The sequence below is a fragment of the Salvelinus alpinus genome, chromosome 4, assembly GCF_045679555.1.
Source record: "Salvelinus alpinus chromosome 4, SLU_Salpinus.1, whole genome shotgun sequence".
Taxonomy (NCBI): Eukaryota; Metazoa; Chordata; class Actinopteri; order Salmoniformes; family Salmonidae; genus Salvelinus; species Salvelinus alpinus.
Window position 1 is genome coordinate 32148599 of NC_092089.1, and position 25198 is coordinate 32173796.

At 43.0% G+C, this 25198-nt stretch overlaps 1 protein-coding gene across 1 annotated transcript in view; it reads left to right on the forward strand.

The window, feature by feature from the left end:
* Positions 1–25198, forward strand: part of LOC139572564 (glutamate receptor ionotropic, NMDA 2D) — a 229668-nt gene that overhangs the window by 35048 nt on the left and 169422 nt on the right. The window contains exons 2-3 of the mRNA XM_071395274.1: positions 1756–2118; positions 5832–6038. Of these exons, the coding sequence (XP_071251375.1) occupies positions 1834–2118; positions 5832–6038 (492 nt within the window). The 5' untranslated portion in view covers positions 1756–1833. The remainder of the gene's footprint in view (positions 1–1755; positions 2119–5831; positions 6039–25198) is intronic.

The window sequence follows — 25198 nt, forward strand, 5'->3', positions numbered from 1 at the left end:
TGCTTGCACACCATGTATACACACACACACACACACAAACACACACACCCTGTCAGTCAAGACCTCAGGTTTGGCAGTGTGCTTGTTTAGGCCAAACACGTATACACATCATGGTAATCAATATTTCTCTCTTTCCTGCTCTCCCCCATATTTTATCCCTCCGCTCCTCTCCCCATTCATTCCCTCTTTAGTCCCCTGTTTCCTCTCCTCTACCCGTCCTCCTCTCACTCACTCATGTTCCCTCTATTTACATTCTTTAAACAGACGGCATTTCTACCCAGACGGCATTTCTACCCGTCTCTCTCTCTTTCTTTCTCTGTCTGTCTTTCATTCCTCCAGTCCCTTCCTCCTCTCCTCTTTTTTTCACCTTCCCTATTTGTTCCAAAGGACTCGTCAGGGTCAAAGAACAGGCACTGTGAAATGGAGGGAGAGGAAGGGAGAGGATGGAGGGAGAAAGAGAGAATATCATGTCAGCAAGCCCTGTTAATCAAAGAAATTGTGTTAGCACCTGAATTCATGAAAATCTGAGTGAGAGAGAGAGAAAGAGAGTGAGAGAGAGAGGAGGTGATGGGTGAGAGAGAGAAGTGAGGGGAGGTTGAAACAGAGAGGGGAAGGGAGGGAGGTTGGCACAGAAAGTAAATTGAAAATGATTTGCTATCTCTCATGCAATCACTATCTTCTTGCGTGATTGTTTGTGTATATCATTGTGTGTAGACTGCATTAACCCCTATAGCTCTCTCTCTCTGTGTGTGTGTGTGTGTGTGTGTGTGTGTGTGTGTGTGTGTGTGTGTGTGTGTGTGTGTGTGTGTGTGTGTGTGTGTGTGTGTGTGTGTGTGTGTGTGTGTGTGTGTGTGTGTGTGTGTGTGTGTGTGTGTGTGTGTGTGTGCGTGCGTGCGTGCGTGCGTGCGTGTGTGTGTGGGTGTTTTGCAGTGATCCTAATTGTTGTTATCATTCATGCAGTACAATAACCACCTCCACCCATATCTTTGTCTCTGTCTGCTATTTACACTCTCCATCTTTCCATCTCTCCCTCCCTCTCTCCCTCCTTCCCAATCTCCCTCTCTCTCTCTCTCTCTCTCTCTCTCTCTCTCTCTCTCTCTCTCTCTCTCTCTCTCTCTCTCTCTCTCTCTCTCTCTCTCTCTCTCTCTCTCTCTCTCTCTCTCTCTCTCTCTCTCTCGCTGTCTCTCCCTCCCTCTCTCCCTCCTTCCCTCTCTCCCTCTCCCTCTCTCTCTCTCCCTCTCTCTCTCTCTCTCCCTCTCTCTCTCTCTCTCTCTCTCTCTCTCTCTCTCGCTGTCTCTCTCTCCCTCCCTCCCTCCTTTCTATTTCCCTTCTCGCTCATATTGTTTCTTCTCAGCCTGTAGCCTAAATAGCACCTATTTCATCTTCCCTCTCCCTCTGCCCCACACCCCATCTTTTCCTCATCTCTCTCTCTCTCCATTGTTTGTTCCCCTTCTCTATACCGTGTTGCTGTTCAAATATTGCTCCAGCCAAAGCTAACTTATATTACCCCATGATTGGATTCAGAATCCATTACATTCTCTCTCCTCCTCTCCCTCTTGTTCTCCCTCCCCCTTCTCTCTCCATCCCTCTCGCTCTCTTTGCTTTGCACCCTCTGTGTAGGCCATTCCTGATGTGAACAAACTTACAATTCTGGGAGAATGTTGCAAGAACATCTGTCTTCTAAACTCTTCTCTCTCTTTCTCTCTCTCGTTCTCTCTCTCTCGTTCTCTCGCTCTGTCTCTTTCTCTCTCATAGGCACCCTCTCTCAGTGCGCTTCAGCTTCGCCTCCCCCCTCTGCCCCCTACCCCTTCCACGGTTGGTTGATCTATTGCAATGGTCGCCATACCCACCCTCTCTCTCCTATTGGCCCTGGCGGAGTGGGCAGGACCGGTCACGCCCTCCCCACACCTCTTGCTCCGCCCCCGGGAGCGGGAGAGAGACCCGGGGACTATAATGAACTTCAACATCGCTGTGATCCACGCGGGGGCCAGCGTGCAGGTAGAGGCGGCGGCCGGGCCCGGGGGAAGGGTGCTCTACCCTGGGTTTGGCCGGGCACACAGCTCCCTGGGGGAGAGCGTGATCACCCAGTGGGGCTCTGCTAACGTCATCTGGCTCCAGGTGAGACAAGACTGTGCTGTTCTGGGGGGTAATAGTAGTAATGGTGATAATGGATCCATTCATTACAGCCTGAACCTTAACCTGACACTAATGGATTGGGCCAAATATAAGTACCATGTATTATGATTATTATAAGGGGAAAATGTAGGGGCGGTGTGGTGGGAGGTCCAGGGAATACAGTGAGGGTGGAATAGGAAGGAAGACAGTGATGGATTCAAGGGTCAGAGCTGGCTTGTTTAGGGTTTAGAGTCATCATAGTAATGGAATAATGGATTACATTCATATAGGGCCCAATCCTTATCTGAGACACATGTTATATAGCCAACTCTATGTCATACTGTCAGTACTATAGATCTAGGACTTATAGGAGCCACAGTGCTAACCTGTAAGGTAAAGAGACGTCATGCTGTTGTGTCTAAATGAGAGAAACTGAAAGCGTTTCCTTAATTCACCTGCTCTTCTACCATTGCATGAACGCTATGTAACCGATAGCCTTGTCATTAAACGCTATGTAACCGATAGCCTTGTCATTAAACTCTATCTAACCGATAGCCTTGTCGTTAAACTCTATCTAACCAGTAGCCGTGTCGTTAAACTCTATCTAACCAGTAGCCGTGTCGTTAAACTCTATGTAACCAGTAGCCGTGTCGTTAAACTCTATCTAACCAGTAGCCGTGTCATTAGACTCTATGTAACCGATAGCCTTGTCATTCAACTCTATGTAACCGATAGCCTTGTCATTAAACTCTATGTAACCGATAGCCTTGTCATTAAACTATATGTAACCGATAGCCTTGTCATTAAACTCTATGTAACCGATAGCCTTGTCATTAAACTCTATGTAACCGATAGCCTTGTCATTAAACTCTATGTAACCGATAGCCTTGTTATTATACTCTATTTTACTGATAGCCTTGTCATTAAACTCTATGTAACCGATAGCCTTGTTATTATACTCTATTTTACTGATAGCCTTGTCATTAAACTCTATGTAACCGATAGCCTTGTCATTAAACACTATGTAACCGATAGCCTTGTCATTCAACTCTATGTAACCGATAGCCTTGTCATTAAACTCTATGTAACCGATAGCCTTGTCATTAAACTCTATCTAACCGATAGCCTTGTCATTAAACTCTATCTAACCGATAGCCTTGTCGTTAAACTCTATGTAACCGATAGCCGTGTCATTAAATGCTATCTAACCGATAGCCTTGTCATTAAATGCTATCTAACCGATAGCCTTGTCATTAAACTCTATCTAACCGATAGCCGTGTCGTTAAACTCTATCTAACCAGTAGCCGTGTCATTAAACTCTATGTAACCGATTGCCTTGTTGTTAAACTCTATCTAACCGATAGCCTTGTCATTAAACTCTATGTAACCAATAGCCTTGTCATTAAACTCTATGTAACCGATAGCCTTGTTATTATACTCTATTTTACTGATAGCCTTGTCATTAAACTCTATGTAACCGATAGCCTTGTCATTAAACTCTATGTAACCGATAGCCTTGTTATTATACTCTATTTTACTGATAGCCTTGTCATTAAACTCTATGTAACCGATAGCCTTGTCATTAAACTCTATGTAACCAATAGCCTTGTCATTAAACTCTATGTAACCGATAGCATTGTCATTAAACTCTATGTAACCAATAGCCTTGTCATTAAACTCTATGTAACCGATAGCCTTGTTATTATACTCTATTTTACTGATAGCCTTGTCATTAAACTCTATGTAACCGATAGCCTTGTCATTAAACTCTATGTAACCGATAGCCTTGTTATTATACTCTATTTTACTGATAGCCTTGTCATTAAACTCTATGTAACCGATAGCCTTGTCATTAAACTCTATCTAACCGATAGCCGTGTCTTTAGACTCTATGTAACCAATAGCCTTGTCGTTAAACTCTATGTAACCGATAGCCTTGTCATTAAACGCTATGTAACCGATAGCCTTGTCATTAAACTCTATCTAACCAATTGCCTTGTCATTAAACTCTATGTAACCGATAGTCTTGTCATTGAACTCTATCTAACCGATAGCCTTGTCATTAAACACTATGTAACCGATAGTCTTGTCATTGAACTCTATCTAACCGATAGCCTTGTCATTAAACTCTATGTAACCGATAGCCTTGTCATTAAACTCTATGTAACCGATAGCCTTGTCATTAAACTCTATGTAACCGATAGCCTTGTCATTAAACACTATGTAACCGATAGCCGTGTCATTAAACACTATGTAACCGATAGCCTTGTCATTAAACTCTATGTAACCGATAGCCTTGTCATTAAACTCTATGTAACCGATAGTCTTGTCATTAAACTCTATGTAACCGATAGCCTTGTCATTAAACTCTATCTAACCGATAGCCTTGTCATTAAACGCTATGTAACGGATAGCCGTGTCATTAAACTCTATGTATCCGATGGCCGTGTCATTAAACTCTATGTATCCGATGGCCTTGTCATTGAACTCTATCTAACCGATCGCCTTGTCATTACTTCACCCCAGGTAAGAGAGGGACACTTCACTTCAGACCCTGTCTGTCTGTTTCCCTGCTTCCTGTGTCTTATCCTTCTACTCTTTGTCTGTGTGGTTTTGTGTGTTCACACACGGGCGGTGTCTGAATACCCAGACTTGGGATGTGGCTGTGTTATTGATGCCATATTAATCAGGCCTTTTGATTTGAATATATGGATTGTGTCAGTGTTGTAGGCGTGGCTATCTATTTAATGATTTAATGAATGGGTCAAGCCTTCATCTCATTCTCAATGATCAGTGCTTTAGTTTATTATGTTGCTGTCCAGCGGTTCTAGATTTGCGATGCACCCGACTGTCCACGTTTTATGTGCAATAGCCCTTTGATTTGAACATTTGAAAAGTTTGGGTGTACTACTAGGCTGGTTGATTTCCTTTATACATGCTACAACACTTTGGTTTCACTAATAACTATGTTGAAACGGAACCAAATCTGTTTCTGTCTTTAGTCCTTTTTAAACAGGATAGATTGGCTATATGGTCTACTACGGTGTAGGTCAAATGTGATAATCTTCCTATAACCAGCCTGAGTAGGCCTATAACTCCATTCCTATTCCATTCAGAGTTTAGAGAAATAATCCAATTGGAAATTAACTATTATCAGGCTGGTTAATGTAATGCATGTCTGTTGAATTTAGAAAATATCCACCCACTCTGCCCTGCCCCACCTACTCAGCCAATCAGGAGCCGCTACTGAGTTGCAGCTGTGGCATACTGCATACTTTTTACTAAATGGTACATGCTAAATAGAATGCAACGGTGAGTGAATAGTATGGAGTTTAAGTATGTAGTACGCTAGTATGGGTATAATCAACACCGCCAATGTGTTCGCCATACATTGTAACGTAACCTTACTCATCATGGCTCCGTGTCCAGATGAATGCCAGTAGTCCATCTGCACACCTGTCTGTCTCTGTTTTCTGTTCTATCACTCTCTTTGATTTCTCTCTCTCTCGTTGATAGTAGTGGTAAGACAGTAGTACACTGTACTGTCCCTTACTGTTGTTTATCTGCTTTCTCACGAAAAGTTTCACAAAGTCTTTCTCTATATATGTATTGTTGTTACCATGTGATCATGTGGTGAATGACTGTAATCCTCAGATCATGTTGTAGTCCGTGTATAATGCAAGCTAACCTATCCCTGTCATGACTTCCTCTTCAGGTGAATGACAGTAGTCCTAAGACTCTGCTGTCCCAGCTGTGTGACCTGCTGGCAGCGAGGCCCCTACAGGGCCTGGTCTACGAGGAGGAGAGGCCACCACCCACCGCCTGGGGACCCCTGGCCCCCATGTTAGAGTTTGTCTCTGCCCAGACTGGACTACCCATAGTGGCTGTAGGCGGAGGAGCAGGGCTGGGAAGGATGCAACAGGTATGGAGGTGGGGAAGGGATGAGAGAGAGCGAGAGAGAGAGAGCGAGAGAGAGCGAGAGAGAGAGAGAGAGAGAGAGAGAGAGAGAGAGAGAGAGAGAGAGAGAGAGAGAGAGAGAGAGAGAGAGAGAGAGATTCAGGGTAAGAGAGACAGAGAGAGAGAGAGAGAGAGAGAGAGAGAGAGAGAGAGAGAGAGAGAGAGAGAGAGAGAGAGAGAGAGAGAGAGAGAGAGAGAGAGAGAGAGAGAGAGAGAGAGAGAGAGATTCAGGGTAAGAGAGACAGAGAGAGAGAGAGAGAGAGAGAGAGAGAGAGAGAGAGAGAGAGAGATTCAGGGTAAGAGAGACAGAGAGAGAGAGAGAGAGAGAGAGAGATTCAGGGTAAGAGAGACAGAGAGAGAGAGAGAGAGAGAGAGAGAGAGAGAGAGAGAGAGAGAGAGAGAGAGAGAGAGAGAGAGAGAGAGAGAGAGAGAGATTCAGGGTAAGAGAGACAGAGAGAGAGAGAGAGAGTAACCGATAGCAACGACAGCAAATTCAATCCCTTTTAGACAACTTCCTGGGTAAAATGTTCCACTGCAATAGTGAAGGTGTAAACTTGGCAGTAGAAAATCTTAACAGTATATTTGACCTCTCAGCTTCCCTATCAAATCTAAAAATCTCAAATAGAAAACCGAAGAAAATGAACAACAATGACAAATGGTTTGATAAAGAATGCAAAAATCTAAGAAATAAATTGAGGAACCTGTCCAACCAAAAACATAGAGACCCGGAAAACCTGAGTCTACGCCTTCACTATGGCGAATCACTAAAACAATACAGAAATACACTACGGAAAAAGAAGGAACAGCACGTCAGAAATCAGCTCAATGTAATTGAAGACTCCATAGACTCTAACCAATTCTGGGAAAATTGGAAAACACTAAACAAACAACAACACGAAGAATTATCTATCCAAAATGGAGATGTATGGGTAAACCACTTCTCCAATCTTTTTGGCTCTATAACAAAGAATAAAGAACAAAAACATATACATGATCAAATACAAATCCTAGAATCAACTATTAAAGACTACCAGAACCCATTGGATTCTCCAATTACCTTGAATGAGTTACAGGACAAAATAAAAACCCTCAAACCCAAAAAGGCCTGTGGTGTTGATGGTATCCTTAATGAAATGATCAAATATACAGACAACAAATTCCAATTGGCTATACTAAAACTCTTTAACATCGTCCTTAGCTCTGGCATCTTCCCCAATATTTGGAACCAAGGACTGATCACCCCAATCCACAAAAGTGGAGACAAATTTGACCCCAATAACTACCGTGGAATATGCGTCAACAGTAACCTTGGGAAAATACTCTGCATTATCATTAACAGCAGACTCGTACATTTCCTCAATGAAAACAATGTACTGAGCAAATGTCAAATTGGCTTTTTACCAAATTACCGTACAACAGACCATGTATTCACCCTACACACCCTAATTGACAACCAAACAAACCAAAACAAAGGCAAAGTCTTCTCATGCTTTGTTGATTTCAAAAAAGCCTTCGACTCAATTTGGCATGAGGGTCTGCTATACAAATTGATGGAAAGTGGTGTTGGGGGTAAAACATACGACATTATAAAATCCATGTACACAAACAACAAGTGTGCGGTTAAAATTGGCAAAAAACACACACATTTCTTCACACAGGGTCGTGGGGTGAGACAGGGATGCAGCTTAAGCCCCACCCTCTTCAACATATATATCAACGAATTGGCGCGGGCACTAGAACAGTCTGCAGCACCCGGTCTCACCCTACTAGAATCCGAAGTCAAATGTCTACTGTTTGCTGATGATCTGGTGCTTCTGTCACCAACCAAGGAGGGCCTACAGCAGCACCTAGATCTTCTGCACAGATTCTGTCAGACCTGGGCCCTGACAGTAAATCTCAGTAAGACCAAAATAATGGTGTTCCAAAAAAGGTCCAGTCACCAGGACCACAAATTCCATCTAGACACCGTTGCCCTAGAGCACACAAAAAACTATACATACCTCGGCCTAAACATCAGCACCACAGGTAACTTCCACAAAGCTGTGAACGATCTGAGAGACAAGGCAAGAAGGGCCTTCTATGCCATCAAAAGGAACATAAATTTCAACATACCAATTAGGATCTGGCTAAAAATACTTGAATCAGTCATAGAGCCCATTGCCCTTTATGGTTGTGAGGTCTGGGGTCCGCTCACCAACCAAGATTTCACAAAATGGGACAAACACCAAATTGAGACTCTGCATGCAGAATTCTGCAAAAATATCCTCCGTGTACAACGTAGAACACCAAATAATGCATGCAGAGCAGAATTAGGCCGATACCCACTAATTATCAAAATCCAGAAAAGAGCCGTTAAATTCTACAACCACCTAAAAGGAAGCGATTCCCAAACCTTCCATAACAAAGCCATCACCTACAGAGAGATGAACCTGGAGAAGAGTCCCCTAAGCAAGCTGGTCCTAGGGCTCTGTTCACAAACACAAACACACCCCACAGAGCCCCAGGACAACAGCACAATTAGACCCAACCAAATCATGAGAAAACAAAAAGATAATTACTTGACACATTGGAAAGAATTAACAAAAAAACAGAGCAAACTAGAATGCTATTTGGCCCTAAACAGAGAGTACACAGTGGCAGAATACCTGACCACTGTGACTGACCCAAACTTAAGGAAAGCTTTGACTATGTACAGACTCAGTGAGCATAGCCTTGCTATTGAGAAAGGCCGCCGTAGGCAGACATGGCTCTCAAGAGAAGACAGGCTATGTGCACACTGCCCACAAAATGAGGTGGAAACTGAGCTGCACTTCCTAACCTCCTGCCCAATGTATGACCATATTAGAGAGACATATTTCCCTCAGATTACACAGATCCACAAAGAATTCGAAAACAAATCCAATTTTGATAAACTCCCATATCTACTGGGTGAAATTCCACAGTGTGCCATCACAGCAGCAAGATTTGTGACCTGTTGCCACAAGAAAAGGGCAACCAGTGAAGAACAAACACCACTGTAAATACAACCCATATTTATGTTTATTTATTTTAACTTGTGTGCTTTAACCATTTGTACATTGTTACAACACTGCATATATATAATATGACATTTGTAATGTCTTTATTGTTTTGAAACTTCTGTATGTGTAATGTTTACTGTTCATTTTTATTGTTTATTTGACTTTTGTATATTACCTACCTCACTTGCTTTGGCAATGTTAACACATGTTTCCCATGCCAATAAAGCCCCTTGAATTGAATTGAATTGAATTGAGAGAGAAAACCTAAACAGAGAATATGAATTGGCTGAATATCTCTACTCTGTCAGAGATTCGAAGCAGAGACAGATCCTTACCAAGTACAGGCTGAGTGACCACCGATTGGCAATAGAAACCGGCAGACATAAAAAGACATGGCTACCCAAAGAGGAGCGTGTATGTGGTCACTGCACGACAGGGGAGGTAGAAACAGAGATGCACTTTCTCCTTTACTGTGATAAATATTCCTCACCAAGAGATTCATTATTCACAGAAATGACTACATTTATTCCAAATTTTAACTTATTAAACTCAGAGGAAAAACTAAAAATACTCATGGGCGAAGGAGCAATGGCTCCTCTTGCAGCCAAATATGTATTTGCCTGCCATAGCCTGAGGGACACTGAATAATAACATCTGCATAGTAAGCAGTAACTTACTTATTATGACTGTTATTGTTATTACTGTTATTGTTATTAGTATTATTATTGTTGTTTATCATTCCAAATAGTAATGGTATGGGTGGTAATGGTAATGATAGCAGTTTAATGATAGTGGTGGTGGTAGTGGTGCATTACACCATACATTACATTCGACTATTGACTGTTACCATTTTATTGTTACTATTTTTTATATTTAATTTTGTATTATTATTTACTGCCATTCTATATTATTATTTGTCATTGTTTTAATTGTATTACAATGTATATTGTATACATTGTTGCTTTGGCAATATTGACACAATGTTTTTCATGCCAATAAAGCAGCTTGAATTTGAATTTGAAATTTGAGAGAGAGAGAGAGAGAGAGAGAGAGAGAGAGAGCGAGAGAGATTCAGGGTAAGAGAGACAGAGAGAGAGAGAGAGAGAGAGCGAGAGAGAGAGAGCGAGAGAGAGAGAGAGAGAGAGAGAGAGAGAGAGAGAGAGAGAGAGAGAGAGAGAGAGAGAGAGAGAGAGAGAGAGAGAGAGAGAGAGAGAGAGAGAGAGAGAGAGAGAGAGAGAGAGAGATTCAGGGTAAGAGAGACAGAGAGAGAGAGAGAGAGAGAGAGAGAGAGAGAGAGAGATTCAGGGTAAGAGAGACAGAGAGAGAGAGAGAGAGAGAGAGAGAGAGAGAGAGAGATAGAGAGAGAGAGAGAGATTCAGGGTACGAGAGACAGAGAGAGAGAGAGAGAGAGAGAGAGAGAGAGAGAGAGAGAGAGATTCAGGGTAAGAGAGAGACAGAGAGAGAGAGAGAGAGAGAGAGAGAGAGAGAGAGAGAGAGAGAGAGAGAGAGAGAGAGAGAGAGAGAGAGAGAGAGAGAGAGAGAGAGAGAGAGGGAGAGAGAGAGAGAGAGAGAGAGAGAGAGAGAGAGAGAGAGAGATTCAGGGTAAGAGAGAGACAGAGAGAGAGAGAGAGAGAGAGAGATTCAGGGTAAGAGAGAGACAGAGAGAGAGAGAGAGAGAGATTCAGGGTAAGAGAGAGACAGAGAGAGAGAGAGAGAGAGATTCAGGGTAAGAGAGAGAGAGAGAGAGAGAGAGAGAGAGAGAGAGAGAGAGAGAGAGAGAGAGAGAGAGAGAGAGAGAGAGAGAGAGAGAGAGAGAGAGATTCAGGGTAAGAGAGACAGAGAGAGAGAGAGAGAGAGAGAGAGAGAGAGAGAGAGAGAGAGAGATTCAGGGTAAGAGAGACAGAGAGAGAGAGAGAGAGAGAGAGAGAGAGAGAGAGAGAGAGAGAGAGAGAGAGAGAGAGAGAGAGAGAGAGAGAGAGAGAGAGAGAGAGAGAGAGAGAGAGAGAGATTCAGGGTAAGAGAGACAGAGAGAGAGAGAGAGAGAGAGAGAGAGAGAGAGAGAGAGAGATTCAGGGTAAGAGAGACAGAGAGAGAGAGAGAGAGAGAGAGAGATTCAGGGTAAGAGAGACAGAGAGAGAGAGAGAGAGAGAGAGAGAGAGAGAGAGAGAGAGAGAGAGAGAGAGAGAGAGAGAGAGAGAGAGAGAGAGAGAGATTCAGGGTAAGAGAGACAGAGAGAGAGAGAGAGAGTAACCGATAGCAACGACAGCAAATTCAATCCCTTTTAGACAACTTCCTGGGTAAAATGTTCCACTGCAATAGTGAAGGTGTAAACTTGGCAGTAGAAAATCTTAACAGTATATTTGACCTCTCAGCTTCCCTATCAAATCTAAAAATCTCAAATAGAAAACCGAAGAAAATGAACAACAATGACAAATGGTTTGATAAAGAATGCAAAAATCTAAGAAATAAATTGAGGAACCTGTCCAACCAAAAACATAGAGACCCGGAAAACCTGAGTCTACGCCTTCACTATGGCGAATCACTAAAACAATACAGAAATACACTACGGAAAAAGAAGGAACAGCACGTCAGAAATCAGCTCAATGTAATTGAAGACTCCATAGACTCTAACCAATTCTGGGAAAATTGGAAAACACTAAACAAACAACAACACGAAGAATTATCTATCCAAAATGGAGATGTATGGGTAAACCACTTCTCCAATCTTTTTGGCTCTATAACAAAGAATAAAGAACAAAAACATATACATGATCAAATACAAATCCTAGAATCAACTATTAAAGACTACCAGAACCCATTGGATTCTCCAATTACCTTGAATGAGTTACAGGACAAAATAAAAACCCTCAAACCCAAAAAGGCCTGTGGTGTTGATGGTATCCTTAATGAAATGATCAAATATACAGACAACAAATTCCAATTGGCTATACTAAAACTCTTTAACATCGTCCTTAGCTCTGGCATCTTCCCCAATATTTGGAACCAAGGACTGATCACCCCAATCCACAAAAGTGGAGACAAATTTGACCCCAATAACTACCGTGGAATATGCGTCAACAGTAACCTTGGGAAAATACTCTGCATTATCATTAACAGCAGACTCGTACATTTCCTCAATGAAAACAATGTACTGAGCAAATGTCAAATTGGCTTTTTACCAAATTACCGTACAACAGACCATGTATTCACCCTACACACCCTAATTGACAACCAAACAAACCAAAACAAAGGCAAAGTCTTCTCATGCTTTGTTGATTTCAAAAAAGCCTTCGACTCAATTTGGCATGAGGGTCTGCTATACAAATTGATGGAAAGTGGTGTTGGGGGTAAAACATACGACATTATAAAATCCATGTACACAAACAACAAGTGTGCGGTTAAAATTGGCAAAAAACACACACATTTCTTCACACAGGGTCGTGGGGTGAGACAGGGATGCAGCTTAAGCCCCACCCTCTTCAACATATATATCAACGAATTGGCGCGGGCACTAGAACAGTCTGCAGCACCCGGTCTCACCCTACTAGAATCCGAAGTCAAATGTCTACTGTTTGCTGATGATCTGGTGCTTCTGTCACCAACCAAGGAGGGCCTACAGCAGCACCTAGATCTTCTGCACAGATTCTGTCAGACCTGGGCCCTGACAGTAAATCTCAGTAAGACCAAAATAATGGTGTTCCAAAAAAGGTCCAGTCACCAGGACCACAAATTCCATCTAGACACCGTTGCCCTAGAGCACACAAAAAACTATACATACCTCGGCCTAAACATCAGCACCACAGGTAACTTCCACAAAGCTGTGAACGATCTGAGAGACAAGGCAAGAAGGGCCTTCTATGCCATCAAAAGGAACATAAATTTCAACATACCAATTAGGATCTGGCTAAAAATACTTGAATCAGTCATAGAGCCCATTGCCCTTTATGGTTGTGAGGTCTGGGGTCCGCTCACCAACCAAGATTTCACAAAATGGGACAAACACCAAATTGAGACTCTGCATGCAGAATTCTGCAAAAATATCCTCCGTGTACAACGTAGAACACCAAATAATGCATGCAGAGCAGAATTAGGCCGATACCCACTAATTATCAAAATCCAGAAAAGAGCCGTTAAATTCTACAACCACCTAAAAGGAAGCGATTCCCAAACCTTCCATAACAAAGCCATCACCTACAGAGAGATGAACCTGGAGAAGAGTCCCCTAAGCAAGCTGGTCCTAGGGCTCTGTTCACAAACACAAACACACCCCACAGAGCCCCAGGACAACAGCACAATTAGACCCAACCAAATCATGAGAAAACAAAAAGATAATTACTTGACACATTGGAAAGAATTAACAAAAAAACAGAGCAAACTAGAATGCTATTTGGCCCTAAACAGAGAGTACACAGTGGCAGAATACCTGACCACTGTGACTGACCCAAACTTAAGGAAAGCTTTGACTATGTACAGACTCAGTGAGCATAGCCTTGCTATTGAGAAAGGCCGCCGTAGGCAGACATGGCTCTCAAGAGAAGACAGGCTATGTGCACACTGCCCACAAAATGAGGTGGAAACTGAGCTGCACTTCCTAACCTCCTGCCCAATGTATGACCATATTAGAGAGACATATTTCCCTCAGATTACACAGATCCACAAAGAATTCGAAAACAAATCCAATTTTGATAAACTCCCATATCTACTGGGTGAAATTCCACAGTGTGCCATCACAGCAGCAAGATTTGTGACCTGTTGCCACAAGAAAAGGGCAACCAGTGAAGAACAAACACCACTGTAAATACAACCCATATTTATGTTTATTTATTTTAACTTGTGTGCTTTAACCATTTGTACATTGTTACAACACTGCATATATATAATATGACATTTGTAATGTCTTTATTGTTTTGAAACTTCTGTATGTGTAATGTTTACTGTTCATTTTTATTGTTTATTTGACTTTTGTATATTACCTACCTCACTTGCTTTGGCAATGTTAACACATGTTTCCCATGCCAATAAAGCCCCTTGAATTGAATTGAATTGAATTGAGAGAGAAAACCTAAACAGAGAATATGAATTGGCTGAATATCTCTACTCTGTCAGAGATTCGAAGCAGAGACAGATCCTTACCAAGTACAGGCTGAGTGACCACCGATTGGCAATAGAAACCGGCAGACATAAAAAGACATGGCTACCCAAAGAGGAGCGTGTATGTGGTCACTGCACGACAGGGGAGGTAGAAACAGAGATGCACTTTCTCCTTTACTGTGATAAATATTCCTCACCAAGAGATTCATTATTCACAGAAATGACTACATTTATTCCAAATTTTAACTTATTAAACTCAGAGGAAAAACTAAAAATACTCATGGGCGAAGGAGCAATGGCTCCTCTTGCAGCCAAATATGTATTTGCCTGCCATAGCCTGAGGGACACTGAATAATAACATCTGCATAGTAAGCAGTAACTTACTTATTATGACTGTTATTGTTATTACTGTTATTGTTATTAGTATTATTATTGTTGTTTATCATTCCAAATAGTAATGGTATGGGTGGTAATGGTAATGATAGCAGTTTAATGATAGTGGTGGTGGTAGTGGTGCATTACACCATACATTACATTCGACTATTGACTGTTACCATTTTATTGTTACTATTTTTTATATTTAATTTTGTATTATTATTTACTGCCATTCTATATTATTATTTGTCATTGTTTTAATTGTATTACAATGTATATTGTATACATTGTTGCTTTGGCAATATTGACACAATGTTTTTCATGCCAATAAAGCAGCTTGAATTTGAATTTGAAATTTGAGAGAGAGAGAGAGAGAGAGAGAGAGAGAGAGAGAGAGAGAGAGATTCAGGGTAAGAGAGACAGAGAGAGAGAGAGAGAGAGAGCGAGAGAGAGAGAGCGAGAGAGAGAGAGAGAGAGAGAGAGAGAGAGAGAGAGAGAGAGAGAGAGAGAGAGAGAGAGAGAGAGAGAGAGAGAGAGAGAGAGAGAGAGAGAGAGAGAGAGAGAGAGAGAGAGAGAGAGAGATTCAGGGTAAGAGAGACAGAGAGAGAGAGAGAGAGAGAGAGAGAGAGAGAGAGAGATTCAGGGTAAGAGAGACAGAGAGAGAGAGAGAGAGAGAGAGAGAGAGAGAGAGAGATAGAGAGAGAGAGAGAGATTCAGGGTACGAGAGACAGAGAGAGAGAGAGAGAGAGAGAGAGAGAGAGAGAGAGAGAGAGAGATTCAGGGTAAGAGAGAGACAGAGAGAGAGAGAGAGAGAGAGAGAGAGAGAGAGAGAGAGAGAGAGAGAGAGAGAGAGAGAGAGAGAGAGAGAGAGAGAGAGAGAGAGAGAGAGAGAGAGAGAGAGAGAGAGAGAGAGAGAGAGAGAGAGAGAGAGAGATTCAGGGTAAGAGAGAGACAGAGAGAGAGAGAGAGAGAGATTCAGGGTAAGAGAGAGACAGAGAGAGAGAGAGAGAGAGATTCAGGGTAAGAGAGAGACAGAGAGAGAGAGAGAGAGAGATTCAGGGTAAGAGAGAGAGAGAGAGAGAGAGAGAGAGAGAGAGAGAGAGAGAGAGAGAGAGGGAGAGAGAGAGAGAGAGAGAGAGAGAGAGAGAGAGAGAGAGAGAGAGAGAGAGAGAGAGAGAGAGAGAGAGAGAGAGAGAGAGAGAGAGAGAGAGAGAGAGAGAGAGAGAGAGAGATTCAGGGTAAGAGAGAGACAGAGAGAGAGAGAGAGAGAGATTCAGGGTAAGAGAGAGACAGAGAGAGAGAGAGAGAGAGATTCAGGGTAAGAGAGAGACAGAGAGAGAGAGAGAGAGAGATCCAGGGTAAGAGAGAGAAAGAGAGAGAGAGAGATCCAAGGTTAGAGAGAGAAAGAGAGAGAGAGAGAGATCCAGGGTTAGAGAGAGAAAGAGAGAGAGAGAGAGATCCAGGGTTAGAGAGAGAGAGAGATGCAGGGTTAGAGAGAGAGATTCGGGGTTAAAGAGAGAGATTCAGGGTTAAAGAGAGATTCAGGGTTAGAGAGAGATGCAGGGTTAGAGAGAGATATCCAGGGTTTGAGGGAGAGATTCTGGGTTAGAGAGAGAGATTCAGGGTTATGAGAGAGATTCAGGGTTAGAGAGAGATTCAGGGTTAGAGAGAGAGATTCAGGGTTATAGAGAGAGATTCAGGGTTAGAGAGAGAGATTCAGGGTTAGAGAGAGATTCAGGGTTATAGAGAGAGATTCAGGGTTAGGGAGAGATTCAGGGTTAGAGAGAGACTCAGGGTTATAGAGAGAGATTCAGGGTTAGAGCGAGAAAGAGAGATTCAGGGTTAGAGAGAGAGATTCAGGGTTAGAGAAGATTCAGGGTTAGAAGAGAGATTCAAGGTTTGAAAGAGAGATTCAGTGTTAGAGAGATTCACAGTTAGAGAGAGAGAGGTTCAGGGTTACAGAAAGAGAGTCAGGGTTAGAGATAGAAAGAGATTCAGGGTTATAGAGAGATTCAGGGTTAGAAAGAGAGATTCAAGGTTTGAAAGAGAGATTCAGGGTTAGAGCGAGAAAGAGATTCAGGGTTAGAGAGAGATAATTCAGGGTTAGAAAGAGAGATTCAGGGTTGTAGAGAGAGATTCAGGGTTGTAGAGAGAGATTCAGGGTTGTAGAGAGAGATTCAGGGTTGTAGAGAGAGATTCAGGGTTGTAGAGAGAGATTCAGGGTTGTAGAGAGAGATTCAGGGTTAGAAAGAGAGAGACAGGGTTGTAGAGAGAGATTCAGGGTTGTAGAGAGATTCAGGGTTAGAGAGAGAAAGAGATTCATGGTTGTAGAGAGAGATTCAGGGTTGTAGAGAGAGATTCATGGTTGTAGAGAGAGACTCAGGGTTAGAAAGAGAGAGAGACTCAGGGTTAGAAAGAGAGAGAGACTCAGGGTTGTAGAGAGAGATTCTGGGTTGTAGAGAGAGATTCAGGGTTGTAGAGAGAGATTCAGGGTTGTGGAGAGAGATTCAGGGTTGTAGAGAGAGATTCAGGGTTGTAGAGAGAGATTCAGGGTTGTAGAGAGAGATTCAGGGTTGTAGAGAGAGATTCAGGGTTAGAAAGCGAGAGAGACTCAGGGTTGTAGAGAGAGATTCAGGGTTGTAGAGAGATTCAGGGTTGTAGAGAGAGATTCAGGGTTGTAGAGAGAGATTCAGGGTTAGAAAGCGAGAGAGACTCAGGGTTGTAGAGAGAGATTCAGGGTTGTAGAGAGATTCAAGGTTAGAGAGAGAAAGAGATTCATGGTTGTAGAGAGAGATTCAGGGTTGTAGAGAGAGATTCATGGTTGTAGAGAGAGACTCAGGGTTAGAAAGAGAGAGAGACTCAGGGTTAGAAAGAGAGAGAGACTCAGGGTTGTAGAGAGAGATTCGGGGTTGTAGAGAGAGATTCAGGGTTGTAGAGAGAGATTCAGGGTTGTGGAGAGAGATTCAGGGTTGTAGAGAGAGATTCAGGGTTGTAGAGAGAGATTCAGGGTTGTAGAGAGAGATTCAGGGTTGTAGAGAGAGATTCAGGGTTAGAAAGCGAGAGAGACTCAGGGTTGTAGAGAGAGATTCAGGGTTGTAGAGAGATTCAGGGTTAGAGAGAGAAAGAGATTCATGGTTGTAGAGAGAGATTCAGGGTTGTAGAGAGAGATTCATGGTTGTAGAGAGAGACTCAGGGTTAGAAAGAGAGAGAGACTCAGGGTTAGAAAGAGAGAGAGACTCAGGGTTGTAGAGAGAGATTCTGGGTTGTAGAGAGAGATTCAGGGTTGTAGAGAGAGATTCAGGGTTGTGGAGAGAGATTCAGGGTTGTAGAGAGAGATTCAGGGTTGTAGAGAGATTCAGGGTTATAGAGAGAGATTCAGGGTTGTAGAGAGAGACTCAAGGTTGTAGAGAGAGATTCTGGGTTGTAGAGAGAGGTGCAGGGTTGTAGAGAGAGATTCAGGGTTAGAGAGAGAGATTCAGGGTTGTAGAGAGAGATTCAGGGTTAGAGAGAGAGATTCAGGGTTGTAGAGAGAGATTCAGGGTTGTAGAGAAATTCAGGGTTATAGAGAGAGATTCAGGGTTGTAGAGAGAGATTCAGGGTTGTAAAGAGAGACTCAGGGTTGTAGAGAGAGATTCTGGGTTGTAGAGAGATATTCAGGGTTGTAGAGAGAGATTCAGGGTTGTAGAGAGATTCAAGGTTATAGAGGTAAAGAGATTCAGGGTTGTAGAGAGATTCAGGGTTGTAGAGAGAGATTCAGGGTTGTAGAGAGAGACTCAGGGTTAGAAAGAGAGAGAGACTCAGGGTTGTAGAGAGAGATTCTGGGTTGTAGAGAGAGATTCAGGGTTGTAGAGAGATTCAGGGTTGTAGAGAGAGATTCAGGGTTGTAGAGAGAGACTCAGGGTTAGAAAGAAAGAGAGACTCAGGGTTGTAGAGAGAGATTCTGGGTTGTAGAGAGAGATTCAGGGTTGTAGAGAGAGATTCAGGGTTGTAGAGAGAGATTCAGGGTTGTAGAGAGAGATTCAGGGTTGTAGAGAGAGATTCAGGGTTGTAGAGAGAGATTCAGGGTTGTAGAGAGAGATTCAGGGCTGTGAAGAGAGATTCAGGGTTGTAGAGAGAGATTCTGGGACGTAGAGAGAGATTCAGGGTTGTAGAGAGAGATTCAGGGTTGTAGAGAGAGATTCATGGTTGTAGAGAGAGACTCAGGGTTAGAAAGAGAGAGAGACTCATGGTTAGAAAGAGAGAGAGACTCAGGGTTGTAGAGAGAGATTCTGGGTTGTAGAGAGAGATTCAGGGTTGTAGAGAGAGATTCAGGGTTGTGGAGAGAGATTCAGGGTTGTAGAGAGAGATTCAGGGTTGTAGATAGATTCAGGGTTATAGAGAGAGATTCAGGGTTGTAGAGAGAGACTCAAGGTTGTAGAGAGAGATTCTGGGTTGTAGAGAGAGATTCAGGGTTGTAGAGAGAGATTCAGGGTTAAAGAGAGAGATTCAGGGTTGTAGAGAGAGATTCAGGGTTGTAGAGAAATTCAGGGTTATAGAGAGAGATTCAGGGTTGTAGAGAGAGATTCAGGGTTGTAAAGAGAGACTCGGGGTTGTAGAGAAAGATTCTGGGTTGTAGAGAGATATTCAGGGTTGTAGAGAGAGATTCAGGGTTGTAGAGAGAGATTCAGGGTTGTAGAGAGAGATTCAGGGTTGTAGAGAGAGATTCAGGGTTAGAAAGCGAGAGAGACTCAGGGTTGTAGAGAGAGATTCAGGGTTGTAGAGAGATTCAGGGTTAGAGAGAGAAAGAGATTCATGGTTGTAGAGAGAGATTCAGGGTTGTAGAGAGAGATTCATGGTTGTAGAGAGAGACTCAGGGTTAGAAAGAGAGAGAGACTCAGGGTTAGAAAGAGAGAGAGACTCAGGGTTGTAGAGAGAGATTCTGGGTTGTGGAGAGAGATTCAGGGTTGTAGAGAGAGATTCAGGGTTGTAGAGAGATTCAGGGTTATAGAGAGAGATTCAGGGTTGTAGAGAGAGACTCAAGGTTGTAGAGAGAGATTCTGGGTTGTAGAGAGAGATGCAGGGTTGTAGAGAGAGATTCAGGGTTAGAGAGAGAGATTCAGGGTTGTAGAGAGAGATTCAGGGTTAGAGAGAGAGATTCAGGGTTGTAGAGAGAGATTCAGGGTTGTAGAGAAATTCAGGGTTATAGAGAGAGATTCAGGGTTGTAGAGAGAGATTCAGGGTTGTAAAGAGAGACTCAGGGTTGTAGAGAGAGATTCTGGGTTGTAGAGAGATATTCAGGGTTGTAGAGAGAGATTCAGGGTTGTAGAGAGATTCAAGGTTATAGAGGTAAAGAGATTCAGGGTTGTAGAGAGATTCAGGGTTGTAGAGAGAGATTCAGGGTTGTAGAGAGAGACTCAGGGTTAGAAAGAGAGAGAGACTCAGGGTTGTAGAGAGATATTCTGGGTTGTAGAGAGAGATTCAGGGTTGTAGAGAGATTCAGGGTTGTAGAGAGAGATTCAGGGTTGTAGAGAGAGACTCAGGGTTAGAAAGAGAGAGAGACTCAGGGTTGTAGAGAGAGATTCTGGGTTGTAGAGAGAGATTCAGGGTTGTAGAGAGAGATTCAGGGTTGTAGAGAGAGATTCAGGGTTGTAGAGAGAGATTCAGGGTTGTAGAGAGAGATTCAGGGTTGTAGAGAGAGATTCAGGGTTGTAGAGAGAGATTCAGGGCTGTGAAGAGAGATTCAGGGTTGTAGAGAGAGATTCTGGGACGTAGAGAGAGATTCAGGGTTGTAGAGAGAGATTCAGGGTTGTAGAGAGAGATTCATGGTTGTAGAGAGAGACTCAGGGTTAGAAAGAGAGAGAGACTCATGGTTAGAAAGAGAGAGAGACTCAGGGTTGTAGAGAGAGATTCTGGGTTGTAGAGAGAGATTCAGGGTTGTAGAGAGAGATTCAGGGTTGTGGAGAGAGATTCAGGGTTGTAGAGAGAGATTCAGGGTTGTAGATAGATTCAGGGTTATAGAGAGAGATTCAGGGTTGTAGAGAGAGACTCAAGGTTGTAGAGAGAGATTCTGGGTTGTAGAGAGAGATTCAGGGTTGTAGAGAGAGATTCAGGGTTAAAGAGAGAGATTCAGGGTTGTAGAGAGAGATTCAGGGTTGTAGAGAAATTCAGGGTTATAGAGAGAGATTCAGGGTTGTAGAGAGAGATTCAGGGTTGTAAAGAGAGACTCGGGGTTGTAGAGAAAGATTCTGGGTTGTAGAGAGATATTCAGGGTTGTAGAGAGAGATTCAGGGTTGTAGAGAGATTCAAGGTTATAGAGGTAAAGAGATTCAGGGTTGTAGAGAGATTCAGGGTTGTAGAGAGAGATTCAGGGTTGTAGAGAGAGACTCAGGGTTAGAAAGAGAGAGAGACTCAGGGTTGTAGAGAGAGATTCTGGGTTGTAGAGAGAGATTCAGGGTTGTAGAGAGAGATTCGGGGTTGTAGAGAGAGATTCAGGGTTGTAGAGAGAGATTCAGGGTTGTAGAGAGATTCAGGGTTATAGAGAGAGATTCAGGGATGTAGAGAGAGACTCAGGGTTGTAGAGAGAGATTCTGGGTTGTAGAGAGAGATTCAGGGTTGTAGAGAGAAATTCAGTGTAAGAGAGAGAGATTCAGGGTTGTAGAGAGAGACTCAGGGTTGTAGAGAAATTCAGGGTTATAGAGAGAGATTCAGGGTTGTAGAGAGAGATTCAGGGTTGTAGAAAGATTAAGGGTTGTAGAGAGAGATTCAGGGTTGTAGAGAGAGACTCAGGGTTGTAGAGAGAGATTCTGGGTTGTAGAGAGAGATTCAGGGTTGTAGAGAGAGATTCAGGGTTGTAGAGAGATTCAGGGTTATAGAGGTAAAGAGATTCAGGGTTGTAGAGAGATTCAGGGTTGTAGAGAGAGATTCAGGGTTGTAGAGAGATTCTGGGTTATAGAGAGAGATTCAGGGTTGTAGAGAAAGATTCAGGGTTGTAGAGAGAGATTCAGGGTTAGAAAGAGAAAGAGACTCAGGGTTGTAGAGAGAGATTCTGGGTTGTAGAGAGAGATTCAGGGTTGTAGAGAGAGATTCAGGGTTGTAAAGAGAGATTCAGGGTTGTAGAGAGAGATTCAGGGTTGTAGAGAGAGATTCAGGGTTGTAGAGAGAGATTCAGGGTTGTAGAGAGAGATTCAGGGTTAGAGAGAGAGATTCAGTGTTGTAGAGAGAGATTCAGGGTTGTAGAGAAATGCAGGGTTATAGAGAGAGATTCAGGGTTGTAGAGAGAGATTCAGGGTTGTAGAAAGAATCAGGGTTGTAGAGAGAGATTCAGGGTTGTAGAGAGAGACTCAGGGTTGTAGAGAGAGATTCTGGGTTGTAGAGAGAGATTCAGGGTTATAGAGAGAGATTCAGGGTTGTAGAGAAAGATTCAGGGTTTTAGAGAGAGATTCGGGGTTATAGAGAGAGATTCTGGGTTGTAGAGAGAGATTCAGGGTTATAGAGAGAGATTCAGGGTTGTAGAGAAAGATTCAGGGTTTTAGAGAGAGATTCGGGGTTATAGAGAGAGATTTAGGGTTAGAAAGAGAGAGATTCTGGGTTGTAGAGAGAGATTCAGGGTTGTAGAGAGAAATTCAGTGTAAGAGAGAGAGATTCAGGGTTGTAGAGAGAGACTCAGGGTTGTAGAGAAATTCAGGGTTATAGAGAGAGATTCAGGGTTGTAGAGAGAGATTCAGGGTTGTAGAAAGATTCAGGGTTGTAGAGAGAGATTCAGGGTTGTAGAGAGTGACTCAGGGTTGTAGAGAGAGATTCTGGGTTGTAGAGAGAGATTCAGGGTTGTAGAGAGAGATTCAGGGTTGTAGAGAGATTCAGGGTTATAGAGGTAAAGAGATTCAGGGTTGTAGAGAGATTCAGGGTTGTAGAGAGAGATTCAGGGTTGTAGAGAGATTCAGGGTTATAGAGAGAGATTCAGGGTTGTAGAGAAAGATTCAGGGTTGTAGAGAGAGATTCAGGGTTAGAAAGAGAGAGAGACTCAGGGTTGTAGAGAGAGATTCTGGGTTGTAGAGAGAGATTCAGGGTTGTAGAGAGAGATTCAGGGTTGTAAAGAGAGATTCAGGGTTGTAGAGAGAGATTCAGGGTTGTAGAGAGAGATTTGGGGTTGTAGAGAGATTCAGGGTTATAGAGAGAGATTCAGGGTTGAAGAGAGAGACTCAGGGTTGTAGAGAGAGATTCAGGGTTGTAGAGAGAGATTCAGGGTTGTAGAGAGAGATTCAGGGTTAGAGAGAGAGATTCAGTGTTGTAGAGAGAGATTCAGGGTTGTAGAGAGAGATTCATGGTTGTAGAGAGAGACTCAGGGTTAGAAAGAGAGAGAGACTCATGGTTAGAAAGAGAGAGAGACTCAGGGTTGTAGAGAGAGATTCTGGGTTGTAGAGAGAGATTCAGGGTTGTAGAGAGAGATTCAGGGTTGTGGAGAGAGATTCAGGGTTGTAGAGAGAGATTCAGGGTTGTAGATAGATTCAGGGTTATAGAGAGAGATTCAGGGTTGTAGAGAGAGACTCAAGGTTGTAGAGAGAGATTCTGGGTTGTAGAGAGAGATTCAGGGTTGTAGAGAGAGATTCAGGGTTAAAGAGAGAGATTCAGGGTTGTAGAGAGAGATTCAGGGTTGTAGAGAAATTCAGGGTTATAGAGAGAGATTCAGGGTTGTAGAGAGAGATTCAGGGTTGTAAAGAGAGACTCGGGGTTGTAGAGAAAGATTCTGGGTTGTAGAGAGATATTCAGGGTTGTAGAGAGAGATTCAGGGTTGTAGAGAGATTCAAGGTTATAGAGGTAAAGAGATTCAGGGTTGTAGAGAGATTCAGGGTTGTAGAGAGAGATTCAGGGTTGTAGAGAGAGACTCAGGGTTAGAAAGAGAGAGAGACTCAGGGTTGTAGAGAGAGATTCTGGGTTGTAGAGAGAGATTCAGGGTTGTAGAGAGAGATTCAGGGTTGTAGAGAGAGATTCAGGGTTGTAGAGAGAGATTCAGGGTTGTAGAGAGATTCAGGGTTATAGAGAGAGATTCGGGGTTATAGAGAGAGATTTAGGGTTAGAAAGAGAGAGATTCTGGGTTGTAGAGAGAGATTCAGGGTTGTAGAGAGAAATTCAGTGTAAGAGAGAGAGATTCAGGGTTGTAGAGAGAGACTCAGGGTTGTAGAGAAATTCAGGGTTATAGAGAGAGATTCAGGGTTGTAGAGAGAGATTCAGGGTTGTAGAAAGATTCAGGGTTGTAGAGAGAGATTCAGGGTTGTAGAGAGTGACTCAGGGTTGTAGAGAGAGATTCTGGGTTGTAGAGAGAGATTCAGGGTTGTAGAGAGAGATTCAGGGTTGTAGAGAGATTCAGGGTTATAGAGGTAAAGAGATTCAGGGTTGTAGAGAGATTCAGGGTTGTAGAGAGAGATTCAGGGTTGTAGAGAGATTCAGGGTTATAGAGAGAGATTCAGGGTTGTAGAGAAAGATTCAGGGTTGTAGAGAGAGATTCAGGGTTAGAAAGAGAGAGAGACTCAGGGTTGTAGAGAGAGATTCTGGGTTGTAGAGAGAGATTCAGGGTTGTAGAGAGAGATTCAGGGTTGTAAAGAGAGATTCAGGGTTGTAGAGAGAGATTCAGGGTTGTAGAGAGAGATTTGGGGTTGTAGAGAGATTCAGGGTTATAGAGAGAGATTCAGGGTTGAAGAGAGAGACTCAGGGTTGTAGAGAGAGATTCAGGGTTGTAGAGAGAGATTCAGGGTTGTAGAGAGAGATTCAGGGTTAGAGAGAGAGATTCAGTGTTGTAGAGAGAGATTCAGGGTTGTAGAGAGAGATTCATGGTTGTAGAGAGAGACTCAGGGTTAGAAAGAGAGAGAGACTCATGGTTAGAAAGAGAGAGAGACTCAGGGTTGTAGAGAGAGATTCTGGGTTGTAGAGAGAGATTCAGGGTTGTAGAGAGAGATTCAGGGTTGTGGAGAGAGATTCAGGGTTGTAGAGAGAGATTCAGGGTTGTAGATAGATTCAGGGTTATAGAGAGAGATTCAGGGTTGTAGAGAGAGACTCAAGGTTGTAGAGAGAGATTCTGGGTTGTAGAGAGAGATTCAGGGTTGTAGAGAGAGATTCAGGGTTAAAGAGAGAGATTCAGGGTTGTAGAGAGAGATTCAGGGTTGTAGAGAAATTCAGGGTTATAGAGAGAGATTCAGGGTTGTAGAGAGAGATTCAGGGTTGTAAAGAGAGACTCGGGGTTGTAGAGAAAGATTCTGGGTTGTAGAGAGATATTCAGGGTTGTAGAGAGAGATTCAGGGTTGTAGAGAGAGACTCAGGGTTAGAAAGAGAGAGAGACTCATGGTTAGAAAGAGAGAGAGACTCAGGGTTGTAGAGAGAGATTCTGGGTTGTAGAGAGAGATTCAGGGTTGTAGAGAGAGATTCAGGGTTGTGGAGAGAGATTCAGGGTTGTAGAGAGAGATTCAGGGTTGTAGATAGATTCAGGGTTATAGAGAGAGATTCAGGGTTGTAGAGAGAGACTCAAGGTTGTAGAGAGAGATTCTGGGTTGTAGAGAGAGATTCAGGGTTGTAGAGAGAGATTCAGGGTTAAAGAGAGAGATTCAGGGTTGTAGAGAGAGATTCAGGGTTGTAGAGAAATTCAGGGTTATAGAGAGAGATTCAGGGTTGT